We start from the raw sequence: 17,364 nt of genomic DNA, 5'->3' as shown, positions 1-17,364 counted from the left end.
ACATTTTACTGCTTTTCATAGAAATTATATAAATTGATATACACAATCACACCAAAACCTGAGTTCTAAAACCAAAAACATTTGTATTACTTACACGTATATTATAAAATCCTGGCTGCATTTTCAAGAAACAACAGTTAAGGAGAATGGTTTAGTGTTAGATAGCAGCAAAACCTCCGATATTTATTATTTTCCTTTAAATGAGAACCCCCCATGTTTGTTGCACACTAAACAGTTTAGTTATTTCTAAAGTTGTGCCCCAGGACCAAAGTAGGATGGATTGATTTTCTTTTGTTTTTCTTATATTCAACTACAAGACCACTCCTCATGAGAGCCTTCTTACCAGTTCTGACTAGTGATTACCCTGTCTCCCCACAGAAGTATTGGCTTCTAAAATAATCCTTGGTCTACACTGGTAGACAAAATAGTACCCAGAACAGAATGGTTCTTTAACCAACCTTCCCAATAAATCCATGAAATAAAACCAAAAATTCTTGTCTCTCCAACTTCTAGAAGACCTTTCTGTCTTCTGCTCTTGTTTACCTCCCCACATACACTATTTTAGCTTTTGAATCAAGATGCTAACATTTTTTGAAGAGTCAGAGTAAACAGCAAGGATGCATGTAACTGATGCATCTTTAACAGGATCTTTAAAGCCATTCAAAACAAGGTAGTTACTAGGTCAACAAAAAAGCTTTCTCAAGTATTTTTGTATTAAGTTAGTTCAGTCAGCAGAGCAGGAATGTTGTTCATTATTAGCTGACACAGACTCCTAGTAACAGGAAAGTCATCAGCCCTGAAGATCCCTTTTACAGGTTTTAAAGCCGGAATTCTGAACAACTGCTCAAATTGCTAATTGTGACTTATTTTATACTACACACTTACATGCGAGATTTGCCATTCTAGAGCACCCACTGGCTTTTTTAAATTCTAAATTGGATGCAAATTTCCCCACTGGCACAGGAAACAGTTTCATTTCTTTTCTTGACAAATGAGAAAAGGAGACCTATCTAGAAAGCAAGTATCTACTTTGTATAGGATTATTGAAGTACACCACCTGTAACGCTGGACATAATGGGACTCTGTGACAGAACACCTCTAGACTCAGCTTCAGCACTGGAAACTGAAAATACATCCTTTGCAATGTCAGATTTTTCTAGACAACAAATTTGTATTCTAGAAATAGAAAATACTTCGGTAGTTTGAAGATTAAAGGTTACAGCAGTACAAAACAGCAATAACTGAACAAACTTAAACCATTCCCTCAGGTCCAACTTTAACCTATTAGGAATTAAAAATCCTTGAAGCTCCAGAACTTTTTTTCAGAACTGATGATTTGAAGAAAGCTTGAGTGTCCAGTTGTTAATAGGTTTATAGTGTATGCAGGGCTCATCCTTCCAGTTCAACTTCTATTTCAAAATGTGAAAGGTGATTGAAGAGCCATCTGTACAAATGAGTCTGGATATTACATTACCTTCTGTTCCCTCCAGAGATCCAGCAGCAGTTTTCCAAACACTGTTAAGTTTTGATTTGCTGAGATGTTAGTGCCAATAGTCTCTTGCTGAGCAGTGCATTGTGTCGCTGAAGATATTCTATTACATCTCCTTGCTTCTCAACTATTTCTTCTAAACTTGAATTTTCCCTAGAAATAACAAAAATGATATGAGTTTCAATGAGTGACAACAGCTTTCTAACATACAAAACATCAGAGCTCATTAACAAATACTTAAACAAGTTGCTTCCTTCAGTTTTACTTTTGTTGATCTCAACTAACTTTTGAGGGAGGAGGCAATCTACAACACCTTTATGTTTAACCTCCATTTTGCATGAGATGCAGGAGGAGAAAGAAGTTTGGCTAAACTTCATGCCATGTATACATAATCAAGTTATGTATTTCCTGTTAGACAGTTACAGAAAAGTTGTAGTAGTATGAGGGTTCTTACTGTTTAAGAAACTTAAGGTTAGTGAGCCAGACTGTAGTTAAACTGGAAAAAAATAAAGAAAAGTTTTGGAGACAGAAAGCTTACAACCTTAACCAGTAATCTGCACTACCAGCTTTAAGCACCAGAAGAGATCCTGATCAGTAGCTTAGGTTGTAGAGGTCATCATATTAAAAAAAACATTCGTGTAACCAGGGTCAACTGAAGGGCTGACAGGATTCACTTTTCAATAGACCAAAACTCTCAAGGGAAAGAGAGTCAGAGTTGTATAGAGCTGAATTAAAGTTTGCAATCAGTTCTCACAGGAAGTTTGCACTCTAATCAAAAATAATCACTCTTTTCCTCAGCTGGTCATTGTTGCAGACTTGTTCTCTGGGCATTTGAGAATTTCTCAGGGGAGAAGCTGAATGAGAAAGAAATGAGGTCTACCATGCATTCACCATGGTGTTTATATCAAGATGGAAGTCAGACATTGTATCAAAATTCAAGACAACTCTAAATCCTTCCTGTATCCTGGACATCTACCTCCAAGTTCCATAAAGCATGTACATGCTGCATTTGTGACGCAAGGGGAAGTGCTGAAGTATTAGTCATCTCTGCACTTCAACTTTTTACTAAGGTGCACATTCAGAAGCAAGTCATACTGTATTAGAAAATTTCTAAATAAATTCTTCTATGGAAATCCATGTTAGTTTTGATGATTTTTTTTTTTTAAGTTATACCAGACTCGTTTCAGCAACTAGAAGATGTTCAAGCAGTCAGAAGGTATACAAAGGACAAACAAGCAGTAAATCTCAGGGCTTGTGAGGTTAATGTTGCATAGCTTCTGTCTCACTGAGAACTTCCTTACCTCTTAAGTGCCTACCCACCTTTAAAATACCTTCCCAAAATGGAAATATAGTCCAAATCCCTTGCTGGAATCTCATGTCTAACCTCTGGCACAGAACAAAGCTGAAGTTTTCTTCATCTATAAACTGCCCACAATATATTTCCTTGTCTGAAGCTGGTGGAAGAAGCTAGGCTTCTGTAGCCATACTTTAAGTTACAGTGTAAGACACCGGTATCTCTCCTCAAACTCCCATATAAAGTCATCTAACACAGATTAAGCACAGTTATTTATAGCATATTAAAGATTCATGCAACCAGCCATAAATGGTCAAATCACTTCTGTCCTCATGTTTGAGGATTTCTGTATCACAACAAATTGCCATTACCATATAGAAGTATAAGACTGTGCTACTGCTCATCTGTGCATGTAAAATAGCAGCCTTAAGCATATAGTTTCCTTCAAAACTATTATTCCCACCTCTGCTTCAGTTGACAGATTTAAGATTATATGTAAGTCTCCAGAAAGTAATGCAATTACATAAGTCAGTGTTACCTATATACCACAGCTGAACACAGCACAAGATTAATACAGAAAATCTTACCTGAATCCAACTTCTGAGGTAATGTGACTAGGATAAGCATATATCTTTTCTTCTTCAATTATGTCAGGTCTTGGCTTCGCACGATTGAAGTTGCTTATTTTCACTGCAACAAAGTTTTATAAATCAGTTGGAAAGCAACAAGAAAAGCCTGATCACCAGGCTCCAAGTTAAAAACAAAAAAAAAAATCTGTAACAGATGATTGTAATATTGCCTTAGGATAGGAGATAGAAAGAAAATATGGGGAATCTGGGGAAGAAGGAAAGAAAAAGCAGAATTTATCTCTGCTCATTTCTGGAATGGCTTTGATTATAAGTTAGTGATGTGGGGTTTTTTTTGTTGTTGTTTTTTGTTTTGTTTGTTTGTTTGTTTTGTTTTTTGTTTGTTTCCCCCCCCTCTCCCCCCCCCACCTTCAGCCCTGCTTCTTAAAAGACTGCAGTGAAGACCTGAATGGGGAAGCTTGAACATACTGCTTAATATCCACAAACTTTAGTCTGTCACCTAAAAGAGGGTGAAACCTTAGTTGCCTTTGAGAGGATACTGAGGTTTAGTCTCCAAATTCAGGCCATAAATTAAGCAACATGCCATAAAAAAAAGTTCAAAGATGTTTTGATACTAGTATCTAGGTCAGAACTTCTAATTTAAGCTCTTTGATAAACTCTATTTTAACTAGACTACCTGCAATGAAGCAGCAGCTTGTCTGCCTGCTCTCAAACTAGGGCAGACTTCCTACAGAAAGCCATTAAGTATTCAAACCAGAGTGTCTCTGTGATCAGCTTCACATTGTGAACCTTGCAATGTTGGCTACCAAAACCAGAAGTCATTCCTGGGCACCTGTGAATGAAGTTTAAGATTGCATTTAAACAGATATGGAATGGGGATGGGTGGGAGAAGCTGTAGGCATTCTCTGTTTTATTTCTGGAAGGAAGCTGAAAATACTCAAAGCTACTCAATATCAGATCCTGATTAAGGGAATGTACTGAGAGATCTGGAGTATGCATTCCAGACTTAGCCGTTACAGCTGCTTGTGAAGCAATACATCTAATACCACTAAAAACATTACAGTCTGGCTCTGTGAGAAATCCACACTACTGCAGCAGAGAAAGACTGTCCTTACAAGTCAGTAATATGATGGGGTTTACTACAGGCCACCCTGCTAAAAACAATGCTAAAACCCTCCAGAGGTTAACTACAAGTTAGGCTCAAAGGTTAGTTATTTCTATGACTGTATTCCTCCACAAATAAAGCCACGAAGGAATGGATGTGGAATTCCCAACATGCGGTGTTTGTGGGAATGTTAGTCTTTTATTCAAGTGATATTAGAAGTATGTAAGAAAGTCATTAAATACATATATTTAGTAGACCTTTTAAAGCTTAACTCCCTATCCTGTCAGGAACAAACTTACAGACAGCTGTAAATGTCAGCTTAGTGTTTTATCATACTTCATTCCATGCACATTTACCTCACTTGAACAGTTTATATGTCAAGTCCATTATAGGTCAATCACAGCAATTCCTTGTAGATTTCTGAATGCCTTCCTCTGCATCCTACAGCTATATATACATACACTACTGAACAGAGATTTTTAAGAAAGGCTGTTGTACTTCACAGGACATTGGGCATCATACAAGTCATAAAATAGCTCCAACAAGCAAGAAGAAATATCTAGAATTACAATCAGGTATTCCAAGCCACCACTTTCATTTGTGAGGCACTAATATTTAAATGAAAATAAGTCAAGTACATGAACCTTCTACAGATAAGCATTTATACCTCATTCTAGTAGTTAAGAAATAATTATTTCACAGTGGAGAAATAATGTATGAACTGGTGCTACTGCCCCTCCAAAATTTAGGAGTAATATATTCACACAAGGAAGAGGTTGATCATTGAGTTTCTATGTAAAGTGACCTTAATCTCCCCATTGCTGCTCAGCTACATTAGCTGATACTATCTTAACAATAAGTGGTATCTGCTAAGTGCCTGCCTTGAAGAGGAGCACCCTAAGCCTGAGCATAGGACTGTCCTTAAAATTATCCTACTAAAGCAGCTTCATGCTTTCAGTCACATATGCTAAAGAAAAAAAGGTTGAGTGTCACTATTACTACAGATTCTCAAGCTATTTTCAAAACTGGTCAAAGGCTTTTGTTCTGCTTCAGTAGAACTTTAGTTTAATGATTAAAATGTTAAAAACCTAAAAAACACCACTACACACAACAGACAGACATGCAGGCAATCCTGTAGCTTACCTCAACATGTATTAGGATGGAAGACAAGAAAACAAGTTACACTACCCACTGGAAAAGGCAACCTAGAGTGATTAGACGTCTTCCACATCTTAAGATAAGGGTTAAGTTACATAAAAGTTAACCCTAGTTTTGCACACCAAGCTTTAGAGAAAGAAGCTTAGACTGTTGTTTTGGTGCTGCTGAGGTAATAAGGTAGCTGTTGCCAAAAGAGACTGCCTTACTCCTTCCTAACAATGCAGCTCTGTCCTCCTTCACTTTGGTTCCAGGGCTCACTGGACCCTTCTTCAAGCCTCCTTCAGCTGGAAAGCTAAACATTGCACCCCACAACTTCCTAGTGTAAGTGGGTTAATGGATTTGATGGGCACAGGAACCAGCACAGTATAAGCTAGGAAACAAGACCATTTTGGTGACAAATAAGCAGAAAGTTTGAGAGCTCTTACGGAAGTCCAGGCTCAGACCTTACTACTATGAAGGTCAGCTTTCTTGCAGTCACTTATCCTTTTCTGCCAGGGTAAAAGACACACAATGTAGCTCTTTGAGCTCCAAGAGGCCTCACAGGGTAAGAAATAACATTTCACCGGAATTCCTGACATTCTATTAAAGTTTTGCAATTTATCTCTTTATTTCCTGAGTTTCCCAGGAAAGTTAAGTATGTGTATGCAAAGAAGGGATGATCTCCAGCATTCTTGGAATAGCTCTCTAGGACTGCCATGCTTGCATTCTCTCATCATTGCCCTTATTCCTCCAGAAGACAGCTAGTCTGCTTGAGCCATGCTGGTCCATTCAGGGGAAAGCCTGACAAGCCTACAGCATTCAGGCCTCTGCACAGTTGTAAGAGGAGCTGGGACCTTATTTCGTGTTGCATTCTGATTTCAGTGTTGTTGCAGGAGAGGCAAGAACAGATTTAATTTCCTAGATGACCAAGCTACTTGGCAGTATTTCTCTGTGTGTTGTTACATCACAAAGAACATACCAAGGTTTTCTTCTCCAAAATAAAAGACATCCTAGATTAATTACTAATTATGAAACCACAAAATAAGTCAGATTAACACAAATACCAACCAGCACAGAAATGGCTTTTACTTTAAGTTTTAAGCTTCATGCAGTCCTGAAGGAGGTATTTCCACCCTCCCTCCTCCTGTTTGATTAGGAGTCAGGAGCAAACAATAAGTGTTTCCCATTGGTTTTGTTCCCTTCCCCTAAGAAACTCAGTTTCAGCCCCCTCAGTGCTACTGAGGCTACTTTGCTGAGGTATCATCTTGTTTGTAGCTGTAAATAATCAGAAAGCAGCATCTCAGAAGCAGAAGTATAAACTAAATAACTCAAGAGCAGGATCTACATATCATTTAGACAGAGACTTCACAGTAAACATCTCTAGTTTTCTTCAGCCAACAGAAACTGCATTTTTTAGTGTCTTGTACCTTTTCAGTGGTGTTTTTTTTTTTCAACCCAGTTATTTTCATTTGAGTTATGCAAGCCATAAACCCAGACAGTTTAAGATGAAATTACAGAAAGCTATTTGGTTCAAGCATTTATTAATCAACATTTTAGATAGTTCTGCAATAGTTTAATGGAAGGAGGTTTATCAAGTGTTGGTAAGTTACACCAAATCTAAAAGCAGATAACCTTACAAGCCAAAAGTGACAGTACAAAGCAATGCCTCAGTTTTATGAGGCAGTATCTCATTTCAGTATTAGCACAGATTCCAAAAGCCATAATTTCTTTTTTTTCACATTCATTAGAGGGAATCTTCCATTTAAGTGACAAAGAGGAGCTGAAGCTTTTGGGGTGGGACCAGTGAAAGAGGAAGAGTCTGGAGAGTAAGGCACATCATACTATCAGGTATGTAAGTCCCACATTTAAATCCTAGAAGCAGTTCTGATAAAGGCAGCTAGCTCTTACTGCTTCACAGACTGTGGTGCACACATTTGAAAACATGCTATTAAACAGACAAGCCTGTTCACAGGACACTTTTACACGTTTATTACCACTTCACTGGATCAGCAGCTTTGAGGTAACATGGAGTTTTCATTTAGCAGCACTAGTAGAACAAATCAAGCCTGACAACCTTACCACTTGTTTTGGATTTGTCTTCATTCTCCTTCTACAAGCACAGAATCATTCTGTATTTATAGTTGCAATTAAGTGTCTTGGGGTACTCCAAGCAAGCTACAGTGAGGGCAACCAAACAGCTGAGTAGCAGCTATCACAAGTCTCGCTCAAGAAGGCAAAAATCACCTCTCTCACCTGTGTAAATCACTAGGCATGTCAGGGAGCTAATCAGTTCCAGGCTCAGGACTCCCAGGATAAGATACAGGTACACTCTACTGCGATCAGGAAAGGAATGCTGCATTGACAGAATCAAAAGCAGGGCTGCATTACCTAGAAAACAAATGTTATATTTTACAGGTGTAACAATTTCATTAGCTGTTGAAAATAGCTTACTACTCTCACATCCCCAGTATCTACATTAGGCTGCAACATTTCAATAATGCTTTTCCATTTCATACCGTACTTGCCTCTTTGGCTAACTTCTTTACCACTAGTGATGCAAGCTCACAACTGCTGGCAGCAAAATGAGGTTTCTTTTCAGCATTTGACTGTAATGCTAGAGAATTGTGAGTTTTCTTAGATTTTTCTAACTTAAAAACAAAAGTGGAAGAAATGGACTAGAAATACCCAATATACATGTGTGGGCTTAAACAGTTTCTAGCCTTGTTGCTGCTATCCATCCCCAAGACGGCTTGCAGACTATTAATTTCCTTCGATTCCTAAAAGGTGACATCAGTCAATTCAAAATGAGAGGGCGTTTTCCTTCCAGTGGTGGATTTGAGTGTATTTCAATGAGGCTAACAGAGCAAAAGAACCCAAACTTCTTCCTTTCACAGGGAGATACTTGCATAGGCTTCCACTTGCCTGCCTACTATTTTAATACTTGCAAGTCACTGAAAGTTTAACTGAACTCCTCTTCTCCTCTGATACAGAGTCAGAAACATTTTCTTTCCTGTAGAAATGCTATAACCCGTGCCTGGATAAAGCACTAAGTGTATTAAGACCATTAATTTAGCTAGGGGACTGTACAGTTCTCTTTCACACTGCATTAGGCAACTGAACTGTCAGGATGGAAGAGGTATCAGGAGCTATTAGCATTGCATGGAGTTTGCAGTAATGGAGCTAACCACCTTCTGAATTACAGATGATTTACATCATAAGTCCATAGCACACAACTGATTGCACCTGAACATTTACACATGCCCAGAGTTTGCCTGGTAGGGGAGAAGTGAGCTCCATCTAAGACTGAAGACAGGGCTAAGTGTTCCAGATTACATCACAACAGGCAGAAATAGTCCTTTTACTACCCCTTGAAACATCCTGCTGTGACCTGATTTTGTCACTGCACTCCAAACCCATCTTCATCTTCAGAGCTCTACCTAGTGGCCATAGCCTGAAGTTTTGCACATTTATCAAGTTGACTAGCTCTTTTTAGTGACTGGGTGGAAAGAAAGGTAGGGTTTTATATAAAGCTGGACCATCTAACTTACCAATTCTGGTAAAAAAAATTCTACTCCAGTTATTCAGAAGACTTCGAGAAGGGAAGTGGGATTGTAAGAGGCAAAAATACGGTAGAAGCCATGACTGTTCTTTTCCCCTGCTATATCTGTGTGAAAAATCCCCTCAAGTTAGATGGATTTTAGATTTGTTGAAGTAGTTTGTTAGAAAAGCTACACCAGCTAATTGTACCAACACTTCTTTCAGCTTCACTGGCCAGTGATGTAACTTGGAATATATAGTTAAACCACTCCCATACACTACCCTTTGTCCATAGGAAGTAGAAAAGGGCAGTCAGAAGTAGAGCTGAATGTTACACATAGCCCCACTGAAGACCAGAAAATCGCTTATTTTACTGATTTCAGACAGCTGTTGAGCAACAGGCAATTCATCTGTTTCTACATGAATTGCTGAGCTTGAAAATAAGAGTAGCACACTTCTTGGAAGGACTAGTAGTCTTGCCACATACCTAGCTAGACAAATGAGTATGCAAACCAAAATCACTAGCAGATGAAACACAGATCTTGCTGGCCCAACATTCTATGGCTGCAGACTAGATGCGAATGACTAGATGTTTTACTCAACTTCACACTTGTGGGCATTTTTCCCACTAGAAAGAGCTCTTTACAACATGCATCTGGCAAGCTAGAAAGGTCAGTCAGGAGGTCCATCTGCCTAAAATATCATTTATAAATGCTCATAGGCAGGTTTTTAAAAGTTCATAATATACAATATACATTTATATATAAACTGTTCAGTCTTCCATCGTGTCATAATTTAAAGCTTTAGAAGAAAAAACAGGAAAACAAGTTCACTTCACCTGTGGAGTGTATCAGCAGTGGAAGCCTTTTTAGATGTCTTGTTGATCGGTATATTGCGAAGTAGCCTCTGCTTCTGACTTTACTGTGGTGGTACTGGACATATCGTTCAAAAAAAACATGCAGAGTCCACAGAATTACTTTTGCAATGATTATGACAGTCTGCACTTTAAGTGGTTGAGTATAGTTTCCAGGGCACTTATCCTGATTTGGATTGGGGTAAGAACAAAACATAGCTGCTAAAAATGCTAGAACAACAAAAGCAACCTGGAAGAGAAAGGAAGATAAAGGAAAATTCTTAAGCTCAATAGTTAACTATGAGAAAAAGTCAGGCTTATGTAATATATTCATTATGCATTACTTTCTGAATTGATTTTATTAGAGTTAAGATAATGTATAAAACATTAGATACTTACTACAACCACTGCACGTCATTCTGGGAAGATACTCATGACTGAAATTGCTAAGTAGTAAGACTGGCTTCCTGGAGGGCAACCAATCTTCATCTGAACAGAGCTGAGAATCACTACTCTTTCCAGAATTTCCTCTAAATCAATTTTACTGTCCCCTCAAGTCCCCTTTATAGTGAATTTCTCTTATTTCTGGACCCTCTTTACTATGTCTTTTTAGTTTAAAGGGAACTTGATTTATAGTCACTCAAAATAATCACATCTTTCAGAATCATTCAATTCCACTTGTTATCACTCTGCAGGACAGCTTCATATCTTGTTGGTACAGTCTCCATTTCTTTAAATTGAAATTTCATAAGTGAAAATCAATCCTTTACTAAATCTATTCTATAAATGTTTTTGTCATAGAAAACACTCTACTGTTTTCATTCAGTGAACAAGAAAATATGGTACTTTTTCAGCCTGGTTCATTCTATAGGAATATTTTAAAACAGAACTGAAAACAAAAACAACTCTCACCAATACAGAAGTAAATTGAGAGCCTCTATATCAGTTTGCCTCAAGTCTGCAGAAGTCTAATACCTCTAATATACATAGCTTAAAAAGTGTCCAATGTTCTGCATCTCATAACTGATAGAAACAGCACATCAGAACTGAAGATGGATGAAAGTGTCTGATTTTCATTTGCTATCTTCCTTTCCATACTTAATTCTATGGATATCTAAGAGCCCACTGCCCCCTTCCTACTCCCTTGAACTTATTTTTCATATTTTTGTCATTTCTCAAGCAACTTTATTCAGAAATTAACTTTTCAGTACCACTTAATTGCTCCTGACATGAACTGCCTTTGGCTTGCTCTGGTTGTGAGGAGAGTTAGGTGGTAACTGGGGAGGAAGGAAGAAGGGGGAATAATTTTCACACAATCCTCAATACTGAAAAAAGACATTATAGAGGACAGACAGGGTAGAAGGTCGAAGGAGCAAAAAACAGGAGTGCATGTCCTGTATTATCCGCAAGACCATTAATTCAAATGCAAATTAAATCCCAAATTATCTTGAGATGGGTTAAGTAGCTAGATTAAGAAGTGAAACATGAGGGAGGGTTATCAACAAAACATTCATTTAATCTATTATTTTACTACCTCCTTTTCTTACAAAGCTAAGAATAATCCAGCTAACCCATATTTTATTTGGTCTGTTTGGTTTGCCATTTTAGAACAGTAACACAGCTAGTTCTACTCCCTCCAGGTGTTAGGAATGTACTTCAGTACAGAAAATGGCTATATTGAACTGATGCAAGCAGGAGTGGCCTAGCATTGCAGCTCTACTGATCTACTACAGCAGTGTATAGAAGAGGAAACAGGTAGCTGGCATGAAGGGTGGCATTTATTAAAGATGTTTTGCTTACATTTTAGGGCAGTCCAACAACAGGTGCTTCACCCCAGTACAGGGGATTTTTATATACAGAAAGTTATTCTTATAGAGAGTAGTATTTAAGTTCAGTTTTGTGTATGTGCATACACAGAGGGGACTAAGGAAAGACAGGGTTAATATAAAGGAATTATTTCTAGCCTGTACACTTTATACTGCTCTCCAGAGTCTCCTGATAGGAGCCATAAGCCTACAGAAAAGCAAGGCTTGGCAAAAGGAAAGCCACTCAAAAACCCAGCCCCACCACACTCCAGCATATCCTACCCACGCACTCCAGAATTGTATGTAACTAGGCAGCTGTGCAGAAGCAGCTATTTGCAGCCTAACCCCATTTCTTAGCACAGGAGGATGGAGAAGAAATACCCCACATTACATACAAATTACTTTAGAGGTGCATTACAACTCTACCACATAACACTATGATGGCTTAACTTCTCCAGGATACTTGCCCCTTTGGCAGGCTGTGTACGAGAAGCTAACCCAGTGTCTCCATGTTCCACAAGGTTTGCAGATGCTTGAAGAAGCGGAGGGGAAGGAAATCCAATAAGTTTGCCATCCATCTTTTCAGCAAGAGAGACAGCACCATTTCATGTGGCAATTATAATGCTGTATTTCACCAACAGAAAAGGATACTTCTCCATTTTGCTCCAAAGACCAACTGGCCACTGCAGCAGGCTCAGCAATAGCAGCAAGACTTTACCTAGAAAAGTGTGTGTTGACAGGTGCCTCAGCAGTTTTCTCTCTTCACCTCCCCACATTTCTCTCCATTTGCAGGAGAAGGGAAGTGATGGGGACAGAAGAGGTAGCAATTTCCTAGGATCTGGGTGACTGATATTTGGCTACACTAGTTATGGTAGCAGATAGTAAGGCCCCAAGTCTAGGTGGAAAAACATATACTGCTCTACTACCAGTAGGAGAGTCTACCTTCATAATGCAGACTTCAAGTGCCATCCTAACAGGATGGCACCAGAGTTCTTCTGGTAGGGCAAGGGAATAAGGCTGGATATGCAGTTTCCATTGGGAATTTTGGTAGTTTATTCAGCAGAAGTCTTTCCTACATCTACTTGATAGACAGAGGGATGTTTCTTGATATTACTAAGAGGCCCACAAAACATTTACTTCTAAAATTAGAAGTCCAGGGCATATTGTTTGAACAGCTTTATGCAGCCACCCAAAGGGAGACCTTAGTGGCTGGTACCTGCTTTTGAAGTTCTAGCAGAGAGTAGGTTTTGCAGAGCACTGGGCACACTATTTTTTGTTTGAGATCAAATGAAGCTCTAAAATAGCTAGCACGACATACATACATGTCTGTGCACTCTCTGGATTTATACACATACTATCTTCAAGTCAGTTTTAGTGGCATTATGCAATTACATTTTCAGTTAGATCTTAGGATCAGAGCTTTTCACCCTTCCTTCTTCATGTTTGGTTTACACATGCTCACAAACAACAATAAGCCTCTTTAGGTTATCAAGGATAAACTCGCTACTAAGCAGGAGTGTTTCTACTTCTGCTACAGCCTCATGAAGGCCTTCATACCACTAGGCACAAGATCTGTCCTTTATCTGAGCTTTTCACCCTTAACCCCTAAGAGTCAGTCAGAACAGGAAGTAACATTTGGATTCCTTTCTCTCTCCATCCCCTACCACACAAAACCCCTGAGGCAAGTCCAGCTTTACTTGTTTAGTTACCGTAAAAAATACCTTGTCTTCCCTGTGAAATTAAGTTCAGCCTCCAGAAGGCTTAGCATCAAAATTATCTTAGCCCTCTATAACTAGCCTAAGCAATTCTATAGCAGTAATATTATTTTAAAAGTACATTTCCAACAGCATAGAAGAACTACTACTTAAAAGGCCTTTCTTCCTAACAAGATGTGTCATTGCATGTTAGTGCCAATAAAAAAATCAGAATGAGAACACAGCAAGTATCACATAGCACACACATTATCAAAATTCATTGGCAAGTAAGACTTCACTGGTTTGCAAAAACAGTGTATGCAGATCTCAGAGGAATTCTGTCCACATGGACAGTAAGAATTCAGAGTAGAGACAGCAAGTTTTCATAAGGAAATTATGCTGCTTAAACTTACATGTATTAGCAACAGAAAATTGGCAAGGAGAACTGCTGGGATAGCATGAAATCTTGGCCTTAGTTGGGAATGCAACGTATGAGATGACATAAGCGGTGCATCCAGTAGAGGATCATCTTCCAAACTCTGTGTTATTTCCAAGGAACCCTGTAGCAGAAGGGGAGAGCAAAGAGTAGTAACAGGTAAGCTCTAAAAGTAAAGTAGAAAGTTTTAGCAATTTCCTGTTAGCAAATCAAGCTTTGAGGAAAAAAAAAAATGGGTCAGTATCTTGAGACAAACTCTTAAATTCTAGGTGAACTCTCATCACATCTTTATGTAATAACTCAGTCCCTGAGGAATCTAACACTAATCTACTTCCCAGCATCACACTGAGTCTTCAGGAGCTTTGGCCTTTAAAATGTATTACAAGTATTTGAGCATCACTCCAAATAGATAGGTCACAGTATTAGTATGTTTATGTGAAAAGGTGGAAAACGTGACAATTAAAGTCTCTCTCACATACTTTATACAGGTACCGCAAAAATCCTCGCTATTCTTACTTCTGTCCAGCTACAGTCAGAGGCAATAACAAAGCTGCAGTGTACAAGTAACAGTTTCAAGTGATTCAGGTGCTGACACTACTGACATGTCAAAACACCTGCAGCAGTAGTTCAAACTGAATCCAGGCAAGAAAGAAGCAGCAGTTCATAGAGGGAAGAAGATGCTACCAAGTGCTGGGCAAGACATTCGCTGCTTTCACTAGAGAGCATGCAGCCCTTACTTGTCATGTTGGCACCAAGTATTGGGGCTTTGCCTCCACATTCATCTCACATGTTTTGGCTACGTAAGTTTACAGTTGCTGGGGTTTTTTTTCTTTGTTTGTTTTTTAAAAAGTAAAAGGTAAAACTAAGAATGAGTGGAGGGAAAAAACCTTTCTTTGTGGACAAGCAACTTGCCTCAGTGCTATGCATCTCTGCTCCTTCCAGGCCAGGCCACAGTCATTCAATACATCTTAAGCTGAACATACACAGCCACTATGAATGCTCCAACTGCTCAAGTTTCCCTCTTAGCATCCTATTATGTCCCATGCTATGACTTGCTTGCTTCAGAAGGTAAGAAACTCAAGATTCCCAATCAAGTTTTGGCTGCTCTTCTCTTTTGAGTGATACTAACCACAGCCCAGAACAAGACAAGAGCAGACCCTGTCCCACTCCCCACTTCTGACTATTCAGAGAGACATACCAGGGTTGGCTGGGATATTTACTGTTTTCAAACTGAGGACTTCTCCTTGCCATGACAGAAAGCAGCATAAGCCTCAAGACAAGTGAGGTATGTCACTCTTCTAGACACTAGCACAGGAAGATCGAGATAAAGAAGTTTTGGGATTAGACCTAGGTTTATACTTCATATTAACCAGGACAATGTAGATTGGCTCCCCAGTGTTATTTCACCTAAAGACAAATGCCTATGGTGAAGGAACTAGTCACCACCAAGGGTTATTTTGGTCAGCAGTTTTATTTTAGTACTGTGAACGCCACACTTGCCCAACCATAGAGTGTGAAAAGGCCTCTTTCACCTGTTTGACACCTTTTAATTAGTCGAGTCTTCAACTGTAAACAACCCTTGCTGAAATATCTTGCCTAGTAAGATGACCTTTTACTGCAGACCTAAAGGTTTACAAATGGCACTCATGTCACTGATATAAAATCCAGAAGCAAGAGTACGAAGATGCCCTCTGTTCCTCATCCCCTGTTTTCAGGGGCCAGGTATAATTTTAAGCTCTGGAAGTGTGCAGGACCAGCACTCCAGCAGCCAAGACATCTTGCCTCATTCCTCCCCAACACAGAATTAATAGCAGAGTTCACAGCTCACACCTCCGACAGAGACAGTGATGCTCCTTAGGACAATATCCTTGGTCTCATGGGAACAGGTGAACTCATCACTCCTGCAGCACCATGATGGATCAGCACACTCCTTCACAGACAGAGCTTTATCAGAACATGCTTGACCATGTTACTTACTGCGAGACCTGCCACAGTCCATCTTTGCATCCTGAAATACAGCTAGCATGAAGAAGCACTGGGTGACATAACCTCCCTGAGTAGATATTACAGGCAGCGTGGGGAGGAGATAATGATGCCATGCAGTCAATCTGACATTAAGAAAGCCTAGTAAGTGTCCTAATTAGATCAAACAGAAGTTCATTTAATTAAGATGTCCTAAAACCACAGCTGTTACGAGCCAAAACGCCTTAAAAAAAAGGCCCTTCTGCTAGGCAGTGATGTTGCCACAAGCACAGGGACAGGTTAAAGCTTCCGCCTCTCGGCTCCCTGATCCACGTCCAGCGTGTGACCGCCCCCGCAGCAGCCGTGCGCCCGGCAGAGGAGGGCGGGCAGGGACAGGCCGCGCCCAGGCAGGGAGCCTTGCCCGCGCTGCCTGCCCGCTGAACACCCCCCCAAATAAACAGAAACACGCCGTGGTCACGCCAGCGCGCAGCAGGTAAACCAGACACTGCACTTACGGCATCTGCCTGGGGAAAAATAACCCAGAAGAGCTAAACAAGCGACACGAACAGCCTCGATCAAGAACCACCCCACACCCCAACTGCATGGGGGCATTTCAAGCACGGCTACGGAGGGGCAGCGCTCCGCAGGGCAGCGGTTCCTGCCCGCAGGCAGCGCGGGGGGCGGCGGCCCGGGCAGGGAGCGGCCCCAGTGGCCTCTTCCGAAACGGCCATTTACGAGACGCCCGGGCCGGCTGCTCCCCCTGCGAAGGGAAGCGCAAGCCCTCAGCGCTGAGCACAGAAAACAGAAGTGGAAGGAAGAGACGAAACAGAAAGCGAGGCGCCCCCCCCAGCAGCGCCCACCGTGCTCAGCCTGGGGCCTGGCCGCCCGCCCCGGGAAGAAGCCCCGCTCCCGCCCGCCGCACAGGCCCGCACTCACGTTGCCCAGGTCTTGTTGCCGCCTCCCCGCCGCCAGCGCCATCTCCACTCCCGCCCTCCGCCGCCCCGGCTGTATTTAACCGGCGGCCCGGCCACCGCCCGGCCAGGCGCAAGCCCCGCCCCGCCGTAGAGCCCCTGCCGCTATTGGGCCCGAGCCGCGCCGCAGCGCCTACCCCGGGGCGGGGCTACAGCCGGTGGGCGGGGGCAGCGGCGGAGGGGCCGTACCCGCGGGCGGTGGCCGAGGCACGGCCCCCGGTTCGGCCCGCTCCCGCGGTCGGGGCCCGGGCCGCCCTGGGCCGCGTCTCTCGCCCAGGACTGCCCACCTCACGGAGCGGGATCTGTACGGTAGCAGCCGGGCCCGAAACGTGTGCCCCTGGGCCCGCCCGGGGTGTTGCGCTCTCCGTTGGCGAGGCTCGGTCAAGCTGACTCAGCAGCCCGGGACTGAATTTAAAGGGGGGCTAGTGAATGCAGGCCCAGGGCTGGTGTCCCTGCGAGGCAGGTGGCTCAGGTGACATAGCGGGAGGGAAAGT

The 17,364-nt window shown here is 41.3% G+C and overlaps 1 protein-coding gene across 1 annotated transcript; it reads right to left on the bottom strand.

Annotated features, from left to right (window-relative positions):
• Positions 1-16,877, bottom strand: TMEM192 (transmembrane protein 192). Its single transcript, XM_068403882.1, has 6 exons — positions 16,836-16,877; positions 13,915-14,061; positions 9,988-10,252; positions 7,866-8,000; positions 3,371-3,473; positions 1-1,642 (listed from the first exon to the last, which is right to left on the bottom strand). The coding sequence occupies exons 1-6, from the start codon at positions 16,875-16,877 to the stop codon at positions 1,519-1,521; spliced, it is 816 nt and encodes a 271-aa protein (XP_068259983.1). The 3' UTR covers positions 1-1,518.
• Positions 16,878-17,364: the final 487 nt, after the last annotated feature.

The sequence above is a fragment of the Nyctibius grandis genome, chromosome 6 (genome assembly GCF_013368605.1).
Source record: "Nyctibius grandis isolate bNycGra1 chromosome 6, bNycGra1.pri, whole genome shotgun sequence".
Lineage (NCBI taxonomy): Eukaryota > Metazoa > Chordata > Aves > Nyctibiiformes > Nyctibiidae > Nyctibius > Nyctibius grandis.
The sequence above is the reverse complement of the archived record's forward strand: the minus strand, read 5'-3'. Positions and strand labels throughout refer to the sequence as shown.

Excerpts from the sequence above, each read along its gene's own strand:
- TMEM192 (XM_068403882.1), bottom strand. The coding sequence starts at position 16,877 with ATGGCGCTGGCGGCGGGGAGGCGGCAACAAGACCTGGGCAAC. Across the intron at positions 14,062-16,835 it reads GGCAACAAGACCTGGGCAAC|GGTTCCTTGGAAATAACACA; the intron begins GTGAGTGCGGGC and ends CTTCTGCTACAG. Across the intron at positions 10,253-13,914 it reads ATTTTCTGTTGCTAATACAT|GTTGCTTTTGTTGTTCTAGC; the intron begins GTAAGTTTAAGC and ends TTTCTCTTCCAG.